The sequence below is a fragment of the Ornithodoros turicata genome, chromosome 5, assembly GCF_037126465.1.
Source record: "Ornithodoros turicata isolate Travis chromosome 5, ASM3712646v1, whole genome shotgun sequence".
In the NCBI taxonomy this organism is placed as follows: Eukaryota; Metazoa; Arthropoda; class Arachnida; order Ixodida; family Argasidae; genus Ornithodoros; species Ornithodoros turicata.
In genome coordinates, this window is record NC_088205.1 from 20,167,520 (window position 1) to 20,180,013 (window position 12,494).

The 12,494-nt window shown below is 46.8% G+C and overlaps 1 protein-coding gene across 4 annotated transcripts; it reads left to right on the forward strand.

Annotated features, from left to right (window-relative positions):
• Nucleotides 1-303: 303 nt before the first annotated feature.
• LOC135395362 (facilitated trehalose transporter Tret1-like) lies at nt 304-12,166 on the forward strand. Of its 4 annotated transcripts, none has more exons than XM_064626604.1 (7): nt 304-511; nt 1,163-1,382; nt 3,117-3,340; nt 3,411-3,697; nt 5,331-5,525; nt 6,317-6,470; nt 12,085-12,166. In XM_064626604.1, the coding sequence occupies exons 1-7, from the start codon at nt 419-421 to the stop codon at nt 12,094-12,096; spliced, it is 1,185 nt and encodes a 394-aa protein (XP_064482674.1). In that variant the 5' UTR covers nt 304-418; the 3' UTR covers nt 12,097-12,166. The 4 variants fall into 4 exon arrangements, with proteins under 4 accessions (XP_064482674.1, XP_064482672.1, XP_064482671.1 ...); XM_064626602.1 differs by having other exon boundaries at nt 6,317-6,480; nt 12,085-12,132; XM_064626601.1 differs by lacking the exon at nt 12,085-12,166 and adding an exon at nt 7,279-7,652 and having other exon boundaries at nt 6,317-6,480.
• Nucleotides 12,167-12,494: the final 328 nt, after the last annotated feature.

Consider the following 12,494-nt stretch of genomic DNA (forward strand, 5'->3'; position numbering starts at 1 on the left):
ACCGCCCTCGAATGGGATCGGTAGCAATGTGGGGGAGGTCTCCCCCAGAATGTCTTTGCCGCCTTGATGAACGTATCGATGCTGCTTACCCACGCACCCGCACTGTCTCTCGGAACCAGCTCATGACATCGAGATTCCAATTCGGAAATGATAACAGGCAGTCAGTAAATATGAGAACGTGCTTGAAGGACCTGGCCACCATCTGAAGAGAGCTAGTATAACGCCCAATAACTCTTTGGTGAAATAATTTAGGAACTTCTTTTCGTCGTCCGCCTGCTAGTAACTTCAGCGAGAGCCCGTGCTTGCTCAAAACGTTGCACCTTCCACGCGCTGCCGCATCATTCTCTCAATCATGTCTCAGAAGAGCTATCCTGTGATTCTGCCCTTGTACGTTCACCAATAAGTCGTATCGTAAGCCATGTCTGTTACTCCGGCAACGGGGTCTAGCTCAGGCTATGGTTCCGGTAGAGCAGCTATGCTAGCCCTGAAAAATATGCGAGTGCCTGCCAAGGTGAGTCATTTCTCCGGTTATCGCCTACCGGTATGAGAGCCTTGTATCTAACCTCACAATACCACCTGAAAACTGAGCCAATCTCTCATAGGAACCAGAGGTTATGGACGAACTTAACTGCTCCTTCGCCAAAAATGTGTTCTAACTGTACACCTTGAAGGAAGAAACGTTAATCAAGGTGTTCCATGCTGCCTTACATTGAGGACATTTCAACTTACGTTCGAGCAAAGTCATACAACTTTTCTTCCTTCATTTTTTTTTTTTTTCGTGCGGGAAAGTTCGGTGGATATTTGTTTCGAATGAAAATACTTGGTGCGTGCTTCTAAGGCTATAAGCATATTCACTTTGCTACTCCGCTCTGTGTTTGTGCCGACGGCTTCACCGAGTATACAGCATGGCCCAGAAGACTGATTCCACCGCGAAGCAACAGTAGCCATAAGCAGTATACATTCGTAAATAGGGAGAAGAGTAGGCCGATTTCAAGGGGAAATGTGCGGACATGCCGGAAATCCCAGGGGAAATGAGCATAGCCGAAGCCGCCACTTGCATTTCTTTCAGCGTGATCGTGGACCTAGATCTAATGAGTGAATGAATCCGCTCGAGCACGCCCTCCCGTCTAAACGAGAATATGATTACCTATCCTCATTGCAGGGCGCTACGCCTGTATCAGCAGATGAGCTCCAAAGGCAAAGCGGCGAACACGTGCACTCTATCATGACGGCGTGTCTCTCTTCTTGTTCCTTGGGTACTGGGATAGGGTACGCCTCGATCGCTGTGCATCAGATAAGGTCCGAAGGATATTTCACGGCGGAAACCTACTTGTTCACCAGCCTCCTTCCGTTGCTTGCCATATGTGGTGCCCTCGCTTCCTGTAAGTATCGGAAATCACGGCAGTAACGTGCCCAAATCGACTGATTTGTCTGCTGAACGAATTTCTACGACGGGGAAAACAGCCGTCATTAGTGAGTTTTAGTGGATGGTACGCTATCGCCTTTGTGTACGTAAGGAATAGCGTTGGTGGTTATGCGCACGCGCAAAACATAAAGAGAGCTTCGCGCACTGCGCAGAACCACTACGCTATCCCCTACGTACGCAAAGCCGATAGCGTACGATACACTAAAACTCTCTATTGTGGACCCACAATCGGAAATTTTGTCATGCGCATGCTCATTACGTTTCCATCATATCTCCGTTAACGTTATTTCTCCGTAGTAAGTTTGAATGGTGTTAGACATTATAGGGATGTCTCCTGAACGTGTCATTACGGAGGAAAAAAAAAGGTATTCACTGAAGACCCAGTACGCAAAATCCGTCAGTGAGCATTACGCCCTTCCACAGGGTGTCTCAGTACATATGTATGTGTCTCATACTATATACAGGGTGTCTCAGTCAAATCCCCGGGTTAAAAATTCGCGAACTGGTGCACCAATCGGAGAACTTTGTTTTTTTTACAAATATCTGTTCCGATACCAGCTACAAGCCGCGCACTGTGTAAATGAGTGCGAGGGGCTCATTATTTAAATAAAAATTCAAATGGGTTTCGTGAAAAACATGACTTCTAAAGCGGGGCGCCGTCGGCATTAATATGAGTACTACCCCTTTTGGGACCTTCGGTGGACACCTTTTAAAGAAAAATCTGCCACTGAAGCGGGTCATTTGTTGCAGTAATTGGTTTCGGTTTACATATTTTTGTAGCGGCTGGTCGCGCTGAAGCGCAAAAGGACGCTCTTCCACTCCCTTATCCACCAATGAATTACGTGTTCTTGAGCTTACTTCGCAATGGGGAGTGTTGAATTAAGTGCAATTAAGTGAATTGAGTGCACATTATTTAGCCCGGGGATTTAACTGCGACACCCGGCACATATAAAACTGCATACATTTAGATTCTCAAAAAGGGTAAGTGACGTCACCGAGACTTAGATCGACTATGAGTTCACCATAAATGGACCTGCGGGGAGCAATGTTGCCAGACGCATTGCAGATTGTGATTATGATCGTTCACATATTTCGGGAGAATACAGTGTGGATTGCAACACACGAGATTTAACCGGCACCGACCTCGGTGGACACCTTGGTAGCTGTCCACTGACCCTAAGGTTGTGAACTGGAACCCGTTCAAGGACTCCAGGAAAGTGGTTGTGCCAGGGTGTGATGAGAGTTCGGTTGGCGTAGCTCATGAGAAGTTCGCACAGCGTAACGCCATCGATTATTACTGCATATTTTAGCTGAACGATCCTAGCTAGTTACCCAACTGGTTTTGTTTGACTCCTCGAAGGTTGTGTTCGTTTATTAGGCTCCAACAACTTGAGAGCCGAGAGAGTCGACTCACTGCGGGCGAAAACAGAAGGACGCGGCTCTCGTGACGTCAGCACCGTGGCAGCGACTTCCGTCCCGTTCGAAAATTCGAGGATTCAATGCTAGATGTGCTAGAGGGTCGACTCCCAGCGACTCTGTTCTTGATGCAGCTTGACTCGCGCGAGTTGAATACACGAACACAACCATAGACAGTGTACACAGAACACCGTTGTCCTCTATACTTCTGACTGCGAACGGACCTATTTAGGAGACTGCAATGACACATGTACTTTTCTTTCATGTGTCCAAGGGGTGCTGCTCAACACGTTGGGCAGTCGCCGTACTCTGATCGTCATCTCCTTTGGGTTTATCGCCAGTTGGATGGCTATAATGATAGCCACTCAGAACATAACGCTCTACGTTGGTCGTGTCGTGGGCGGATTCTGCAGCGGCGTTGTCTCCGTCTGCGTCCCGCTCTATGTAACCGAGATCAGCCCCGCTCGCAGAAGAATTTTCCTCGGAAGCTCCGTTCAGGTATAACTCGCTTAAAGTGGCCTTACTTGGGTTCCGTGGGGATGGTAACTGATGCATTATATCTATGCAGATAGCCACCAGCTTAGGTGTCTTGATTCCGTTTATGGTGTCTCCCGCGATGCACTGGCGTTGGATCGCAGGAGTCTGCATGTTACCTGCGATAATCATGCTCTCCTTCACGAGCTCCCTTGTCGAATCTCCGCAATGGTTGCTCGACAAAGGACTGCGTGCTGAAGCTGACAAGTCTCTCCTTACGCTCTATGGCCCAGAATTTCTGGCTGAGTTTGACTACCGGTGCATGCAACCTCCCGTGGAGCCGGAACAGAAGTCCAACGCTCCAGCAGTGACGGCACCACGGTAACTCCTGGGAGGAGGTTCACTTTACACTGTGCCAGTCTGTGTACAGCTGAGGGTTCCTTAGCATGCGCTGCAACCTGCTCACGCGTCAGTACTATCGGGTTGTTGACTGGGCTAGTTGGTACATCATGTGAGTGCATGAAAAGACGCGAGTTCAAAGAGGAAGGGGTAGGCTGTAGTAGAATTATCAGCTCACAGCTCCAAGAATGGAACCCATTGTAATGCGCGCCTCCGATATTTTCGAATAGTACAAGTGCGCGGTACGCGCTCTGGAGGTACGTCCTGTGTGTAGGTTCCTACACTCTTAAAAATGAACTTCACCTCATAGCACCCTCCTAGCCAACCATAATCTCGAATGATATCGTTATCTGACCTGATTTGTTGAAAACGGGAGGCGTACGCCTTTTCTGTGACAATTATGAGCAGCATAAGTGTTATAAAAAGGGCGTACGCCTCCCGCTTCCATCAAATCAGAGCAGATAACGATATCATTCGAGATGATGGTTGGCTAAAAGCGTGCTATGCGGTGAAGTTCATTTTTTAAGAATGTATCATAGGGTCGAAGCCCGTGACACGTGTCATGATACGAGCGCAACGAATTGTCTGGCTATCTGGCACGATAACCAATGAAAAGACGAAGGACGCGCTTGTCAGGAACCTGGTCCCATGTACAATCTTAGAAATGAACTTCACCGCATAGCACGCTCCAAGCCCACCAGCACCTCGAATGATATCGTTATCTGCCGTGACTTGCTGAAAACGGGAGGAGTACGCTTTTTTGTGACACTTATGCGGTTCATAATTGTCACAAAAAAGGCGTACGCCCCCCGTTTTCAACAAATCTGGGCAGATAACGATATCATTCGAGAAGATCGTTGGCTAGGAGCGTGGTATGAGGTGAAGTTCATTTCTAAGAGTGTAGGACGCCAAGCTATCCTTAGCCATTCTTTCATTCTCGAAGATAGGAAAAGTTCAGAAGGTTTTAACACGGTGAAGAACTCTTGAAGAACGGTTATTTTTTTCGGTGTAGCCGGTCAGAGATTTTTACCACATGCACACTCACCGGCACATTAGGCTTTGTGACACGAGTAGCCTGATTTGTTTCGTTTGATAATTGTTCACTACCATTCACATAGGATGAACACAATTGACCTTTCTGAAGTAACGTAGCTGAGGTCAGTACAACACATAGGACGGCATCAGAACGCCCATGCAGTCCCGTTAATGAAGACGTGACTCCAGCTACAGCGTTTTGATTAGCCGCGTCAGCTGCAACTTCATTCGAATTCATAACTTGCTTTCCCGGTGTCCCACCGAAGTACCAAGGCCCTTGTGTCTGTTCTTGGGCACGAATGAATCAATAAATCAATAGTTGTACGTCGCTCGCGTGTTCCGTAAACTTTTGTCCCATCGCGTACCATGGTAGTTATGCAGTAATAAGATCGCTCTCCATGCCTTTGCGTGAATCCGCCTTCCGAGGTCTACTCTCCCTGCGGTTAAGATGATAGATATGAGATAACTAAAGATAAGGTGCTAGGGCATGCATAAACTTAGTCGTGAGGTATCTTTTTCTTTTTTGCGGTTTTGTGTATGTTCAGCCCGTGTGCTATAGTGGTCCTTCTGTTCTGTGTAGCAAGGTTGCGATCTGCCTGGCCCTCTACATGCTTCAAGTTGCAACATGCGCCGACCTGGTCCTATTCTACACTGTCCAGATTATAGGAGCCTCTCCCGATGTCCCGCTGGATTTGTGCTGTGTCATCGTGGCCGTCTTGCATTTCTCTGCCACCTTTTTTGCTGTCGTGCTGACGGTCGACATCGGACGCGGAAGGTATAGCTTGGCATTTTTAGAACACCGCAGGACAGAATCGTCGTTTCTGAACACCAAAGAATTGGCGAAACAGAATTCGCTATGGTGCCAAAGATCAAGCAGCAGAGCAATTCTCCAAAAAGCTGCATTTGGCCGTTAGTGATCTGTCATTTACACGTTTACTATATCGCTGCGTAATATTCATGTACGTATCTCGTTGTCATGGTAACCGAACTGGACTATCCATTGTTTTTCGGCACCATAACTGACTCTTGTGGCGCATACCATGCATCCCGTGTGCTTGGTGGTCTATGGTTGCCATAGGCAAGCTGCAGGGACACGCATTCGTGTCCTAAGCACTAAAGCACTAAGAGCACTAAAGAGCACTAAACCGAAATTTAAGTAATTTTGTTTCCTTTTCATTTGCAGAATAGTCACCAACATATTGATCGTACGTAATATCTAGTGCACATTCTTTAGTAGATGGGTAGGTTGGTACATGATCATTCGATGCAGCGGAACAGGAACGAGGACAAACACGAGAGACACGCTACTACTACTACACCGCCTGTTCCCGCCCGTTCCTGTTCCGCTGCATCGAAGGATCGAAGGATCGAAGTATGCACATATATATACAGAACATCCAACATCCACACATACAGTACATACATACAGACTATCTAGTCTTGCACATATAACGTCTATTGCATAGGTAGTAGCCATATTAGTCGCAACAACATAGGATAACTGGCCAATTGATGTAACACCAACGTTTAGCGGCCGATCTAATTGAGTAAAGCAACTTTGTGCAGGATGCTCGTCATGTCAGCAGCGATCATAGCGGTGGGCACAATAACTTTCGGAATCCTGAGCCACCTTCGCTACGGCTTTGAGGGCAAGACGACCGACGAGAAAGGCGGCTGGTCTACATTCTTCGCCGTGTGCTGTATCGTCCTTGGCCACTCGGTGGGACTTGGTTGGTATTTGTTCGTTCGGTTTAGAAGAGCTATAGTGCTTCGGCGAAATTTCTCCCTGCTGCAAGTGTACTTTTTGTACTTTTCCCGTTACGAAGGCACAGTAAAGCAATTCGCTACAAGAAAATACAATGTACCCTTTTCGCAATGGCCTATGCGCATGCGCATGACCTTGAGGCGCCGGAAAGGGTTATCTCAGTCTTCAGTAGATGGCTCAGTATGGGGACGACAGAAATAGGGACCAATGGGGAGACCGCACGAAAGGCGCGAGCTCGTCGGTCCCACTCCGGACCGGTTTTGGTCCTTTGTGCTACCCACGTGGATTTGTTTTGACGCGCGCCAAGCGTTGTTCGCTGGAGAGCCGCTAGGCCGCGTATGTGAAAAAGGTCCATTGAATGATATGGGTGGGATAGCTTCATGTCTAGTAGAGCAATTTTCGTTTCTCTTTCTTCCGTGTTCGGTCTGGTGACGTCTCTGTCTGGCCAAATTGCTTCTGGAATTTCTAGGACTGTGCAAATAGTCATTTTAAAACCAACGCGAATCGTTATTATAGCCAATCCGTACTTATATGCACCATATCCGTTTAGGTGACGCGTGCACACAAATCTTCCAGTGAAAGCTGCATTCCCTACGTTTGGTTTTATACGCTATGTTACAGCTCACAGCTTGTTATGACATAGAGTGCAAGTTTGGTACCATTCCAATGTATTCGAACCGAATACACAATTCGGAAGGTCCGAATATTTAATGTTCTATCAGCTAGTGTGACTGTTCTGATAACAAAACATGCGGTTTTCCAGGCCACATTCCATGGCTGCTTATGGGCGAGCTGATGCCCCTGAAATTTCGCTACATTGGCAGCGCAGTGACAGTGGCTTTCCGGTGGGCCATTTGCGCTGCGCTGGTCCAATATAACTGGTCCATACTTGGCCTTCTCGAGTACCAGGGCACCTTCTGGGCCTATGGACTTGCCGTGCTTCTCGCCTCTGCTCTCCTTTTTCTATGGATTCCAGAAACGGACAACCGCTCTCTGGCCGTTATCGACGCCTCGTAACATCCTGTGGAGCTGTCGGCGTTAAAATGTCAAAATGCTGATTTGTAGGTGATAGGAGTCGCTATAAATGGTACTATTACGATGACTGCACACACAATAAAACGAACACTACTGATCGAGCTAAGGCTGGCAAATGTCGTTCTCTGTGTGTGAGGAGACAGTGGGTTAGGTCCGATACGTCTCCAGGGAGAGGGGGTTAGGGGATAATTCCCCCACCACCTCCAAGACGTCCACCGAGGGGACGCAAAAATGTCGGCCGGATGGATCGGAGTTGACGGTGTTTGGCGTCCCACAAACCGATGACAGTCGTCTGTCGTCTGTATAAAGCTCTGCTGTATTGTTAGCCGGTCACAAGTGTGGCCTTTGCAATAACGCATTGTGTACGCATAGTACGCTTTTCGTTCATTACGTTGTGCCGCGTTTCATTTCGAGGCGTCATGTGCTTACACTCGACAAAGGGTGTGAAAAGGTGGTAAAAGGGTGTAAAGAGGTGGTAAAAACAATTATACATCGAAAGTGCTACAAAAAGGCGCACGCCCTCCCCCCCCACTCGCTCACTGAATCAGAAGCGGTAACCCTATCATGCGTAGGTAGTAGGTAGAACCTTGCAGCCTCCAAAAAGATGTAATGGCTCCGCCATTTTTTCTAAAAGAGTAGAGGTCACCTACGGAACGCATGGCCAAATTAGTTGTGTGGTACGGGCGGCGGGGGGCGCAAATATCGGAGTGTCCCCCCCCCCCCCCGACCAAAAAGTAGGCGGCGGCCCTGTACGTCCTCTCCCCAAGCGACCTGCCAGCGAGGAATGTGGGTTGCAACCCTCGAGGAAACGAGGTTTCTAATGGACAGACCTTCTCAGTCTACGCTCGCGGATGGCACATACGTATATAGGCTCCTTCACTGGGTTTGAACTATATGGTACGAGTAAATGGTGTCGTTGCCAGAAGGTGGCGTTACATGCCCCACTCACCGTAACAGAATCTAAGGGGGAACAAGTCAAAAATAACCTAGCGTCGTGCAGGGCTGAAACGAGGCATTCACAGCCGCGAATAGCTCACGTGGGAACACGCAAGGACATAACACGCTTTTCATGGCAGAAGACATGGGTTTCACTCTGAAACGCGAAACGGTGCACATTTCTAAAGCCAGCTCTCTTTTGCGTGTCCTGCGCTGTCGGGTTGGAGGGCTCTGCTCAACGTCAATGTTCATAGGTTGTTAATCGTGTCTGCAAAATGGTTGAAATTGTAAAAGCATACCTTTTTTCGTAGCAATGCAATTTTGTCAATTCATTTTTTTCACCCTTCCTAACGTATTCGCTCCGAGATCGAACGGCGTCGACGCGCTGCGGAGAAACGATGAACTACCGTAGTGTGGATAGCTTCCTCGCGTCGTCTGCTTATACACGTTTATTCCGCGTTCAGTGCAGTAGGTGGAGCATTGGGGAAGCGAACAGTATCGTACCGTCGTGGCACAAATGATCTTCCTGTGAATATACACAAGGATTACTGGAAAGAGCCATCAACTCCGAACATCGGCCAGGGTGTTGTCCACACTAGAAAGGTGATGGTGTCGCCCCCTATAGGTCGATCTCGCAACGGATAGCATTTCGTTTTGCTTCGTGCGCGAAATCTAACATCCCTCACAATGGTCGACATGGCATATCATGTGTTACGCCCCCGTGTTGCTACGATCCTCGCCCAGGTTCAGCATACGGATGTTTCCAGCCGATCCAAAGAGCCTCACGCGTTTTCTCGGGCATTCACGAACACATATCAGAATGTAATCTTATCTCTCGTGTCACAGTATAATCCGCAACTTAGTTCCATCTAGTGATCTAGTGCAGTGTGCGCAGCGCATTGCTAATTGCGCATCAGTCGCAGCTCTGTGGACGCATTGAGTGCCAAAGTTAGCTGATGGTCTATTTCAGTGGAGGCTTCCCCCTCCCGGAAAGACTCCAAAGGCATGTGATGCGAAAAAGATATACCCCGAGTTCCGATGCCAAGAAACCTCATTTCCACGCGTGTATGGGAGGAGTCATCAAAATGCGTCGTTAAAATGAGTTTATATTGTTCTATCGTCATTCATGTAGTAGTAGTTGTTGTTTATATTGTACACTATAAAAACAGAACTTCACCGCAAAGCACACTGTACACCAACCGTTGCCACGAATGATAGGGTTATCGCTTCTGATTCGAAGAGAGATGGGGGCGTACGCCTTTTTGTGGGAATGAAAATTGAAATGAAAATTCCCACAAAAAAGCGTACGCCTCCCTCTGTCTTCCAATCACACTCGACAACCCTATCACTTGTGGCAATGGTTGGCGCACAGTGTGCCATGCGGTGAAGTTCTGTTTTTAGAGTGTATGATGAGTGAGGGAGCTTCGATGTGTACGGAACGATGTCAGGGAAATGAGTGTTTCGGAGGGATTATCGGGGGACAGTGCTACAAAAACGGCGCGTAATACCTCAAATTTGGTTTTGGCACCGCGAAGCAACTATGGCTATGAGCAGTATACAGATGTAGTGGTAGCTGGGTACACTCTTAAAAATGAACTGCACCGCATAGCACGCTCCTAGCCAACCATCATCTCGAATGATATCGTTATCTGCCCTGATTTGTTGAAAACGGGAGGCGTACGCCTTTTTTGTTACACTTATGCTGTTCATAATTGTCACAGAAAAGGCGTACGCCTCCCATTTTCAACAGATCAGGGGCTCAATCTTGATCTGCACATAGCGATCGTTATAGCTATTTTTCAAAATTTGCGCGTTCATTCCGTCACGCGCATTTGCCGTCAACCGGGGAGCACGAGCGTTTAGCAAGCGTTACGGGATAGCGAATAGTTCAAAATCTAGCCCCAGGGCAGATAACGATATCATTCGCGATGATGGTTGGCTAGGAGCTTGCTATGCGGTGAAGTTCATTTTTAAGAGTGTATCCTGGTTCGACTTCAGAGGAACAGTCCGCCACAAATTCTAGATAAGACAACATAGCTCTCAGACTTTAGCATGAACTTCAGTACCCCACACTCTTAAAAATAAACTTCACCGCATAGCTCTCTCCTTGCCATCCACCATCTTGAATGACATCGTACTTTCCCCCCCGATTTGTTGAAAATGGGAGGCGTACGCCTTTCTGTTGACACTTATGCAGTTCATAATTGTCACAAAAGTAGCGTACGCCTCCCATTTTCAACATATCAGAGGAACGTACGATGACATTCAAGATGGTGGGTGGCAAGGAGCGTGCTATGCGGTGAAGTTCATTTTTAAGAGTGCAGCCACGAACCCCAGCATTATAAAGTAACCTTCCATGCAAGTATATTTTCAACTTCGCTGACTGATCATGAAAAGAACGAAATATCTCAACTTCCCGGCACTTATGTTTTACGAAAAAATAAATAACAGTAAAAAAAATGTATTCATTATTACGTAATTACGGCGCTCATGACGCTCATGTATTACCCTGACGAACAGACTTAATGTAATGAAATAATGCATCGAGGCAAATTTAAGATTAAATAAAATTGTCCGTTGCGTTTGTTCCTCTGCATCTTTCTTGTCTCTATAGTCTCGCATTCTTTCGTTATGGCAGCTTTCTTCGTTATTTTCGTATATTTCGTTACTGCAGGCGCTCTTAGGGCAGCCACCTAGCCTTGGGATTGCGTGACCGTGTGTGTGGCTTTTCAGTTTTAGTTTTGTCTTCTCCTTTTCTTTTCTTCTTTTCCTGTTCAATTTCTTCTCTTTTTTTCTTTTCCTTTCCTTTTCTTCTTTCCCTTCTTCTTTTCTTTCCTTCCCCTTTTCTTTTTTTTTTTTTGGAATAGCAAGCTGACCTCCGTCTGACTCAGCTTTTCTTTCTGTTCTCTTAATAAACATATTCCCCCCCTCCCCCCTCAACCTAGCTTCAGTACACCAAAACCCAGTTCAACTTATCTATCTTGAGAGAACTGATGTTCTAAGGCTGGAACAACATAGAAAGGACAAATACATACAAAGCCTCAAATTGCCTAACAAATTAACGATGAAAGGTGGAAGTCACTGAAAAGGTTAGCCATGTGGGTTCGAGTCCTACAGCTGGCTAACCTTTTCAGTGACTTCCATCTTTCATCGTTATATATCTTATCTATATCGTAATGGACGCCCCGTATCTTTGCTTAGATCCCGTTCAACATGCGCTCGCTTATTGGTTCTTTAAATAACTCTAAAGCCGAGCAAAAGGAAGTATTGTCATCTTGCTCTTGAAATTGATGTAAGTACATTATTTAGAATAAGAATAACGTAGGTAAGAATAATTAGAATAAGGTGATAGCATTGAGTTAAACCATGGCAACGAACAGGCCGTTGGTTTGGTTCCAACTTAGCTACCTTCATATCGATTACATGATACACGCACTGAGCTGCACAACGAAATAATATGTCGACTCTGACGAACCTCGGCCATCCCTGTTTCGTCCTCAAGTGAAGATCGATTCAGCCGCCATAGCGCCGCTATTACACCCTTTGCTGTAAACATTGCAATATGTAACTTGGGGTGTAATCTAAATTTCTCCTGCAGAGCAGACTATAGTAAGTGACCGCTGACCTGCAAGAAATATGCAACGCCTGGAATACGAGTAAAGCAATTTGTCTCCAGACAGGTAAGTTCCACACCTAACAAAAATACGAAAAACGTGGGTGTCGTGCTAGCGAGGGAAACTTGCCTGGATTTCGTTCGGGACTACACTCTTAAAAATGAACTTCACCGCATAGCACGCTCCTAGCCAACCATCATCTCGAATGATATCGTTATCTGCCCTGATTTGTTGAAAACGGGAGGCGTACGCCTACTTTGTGACAATTATGAACAGCATAAGTGTCACAGAAAAGGCGTACGCCTCCCGTTTTCAACAAATCACGGCAGATAACGATATCATTCGAGATTATGGTTGGCTAGGAGCGTGCTATGCGGTGAAGTTTATTTTTAAG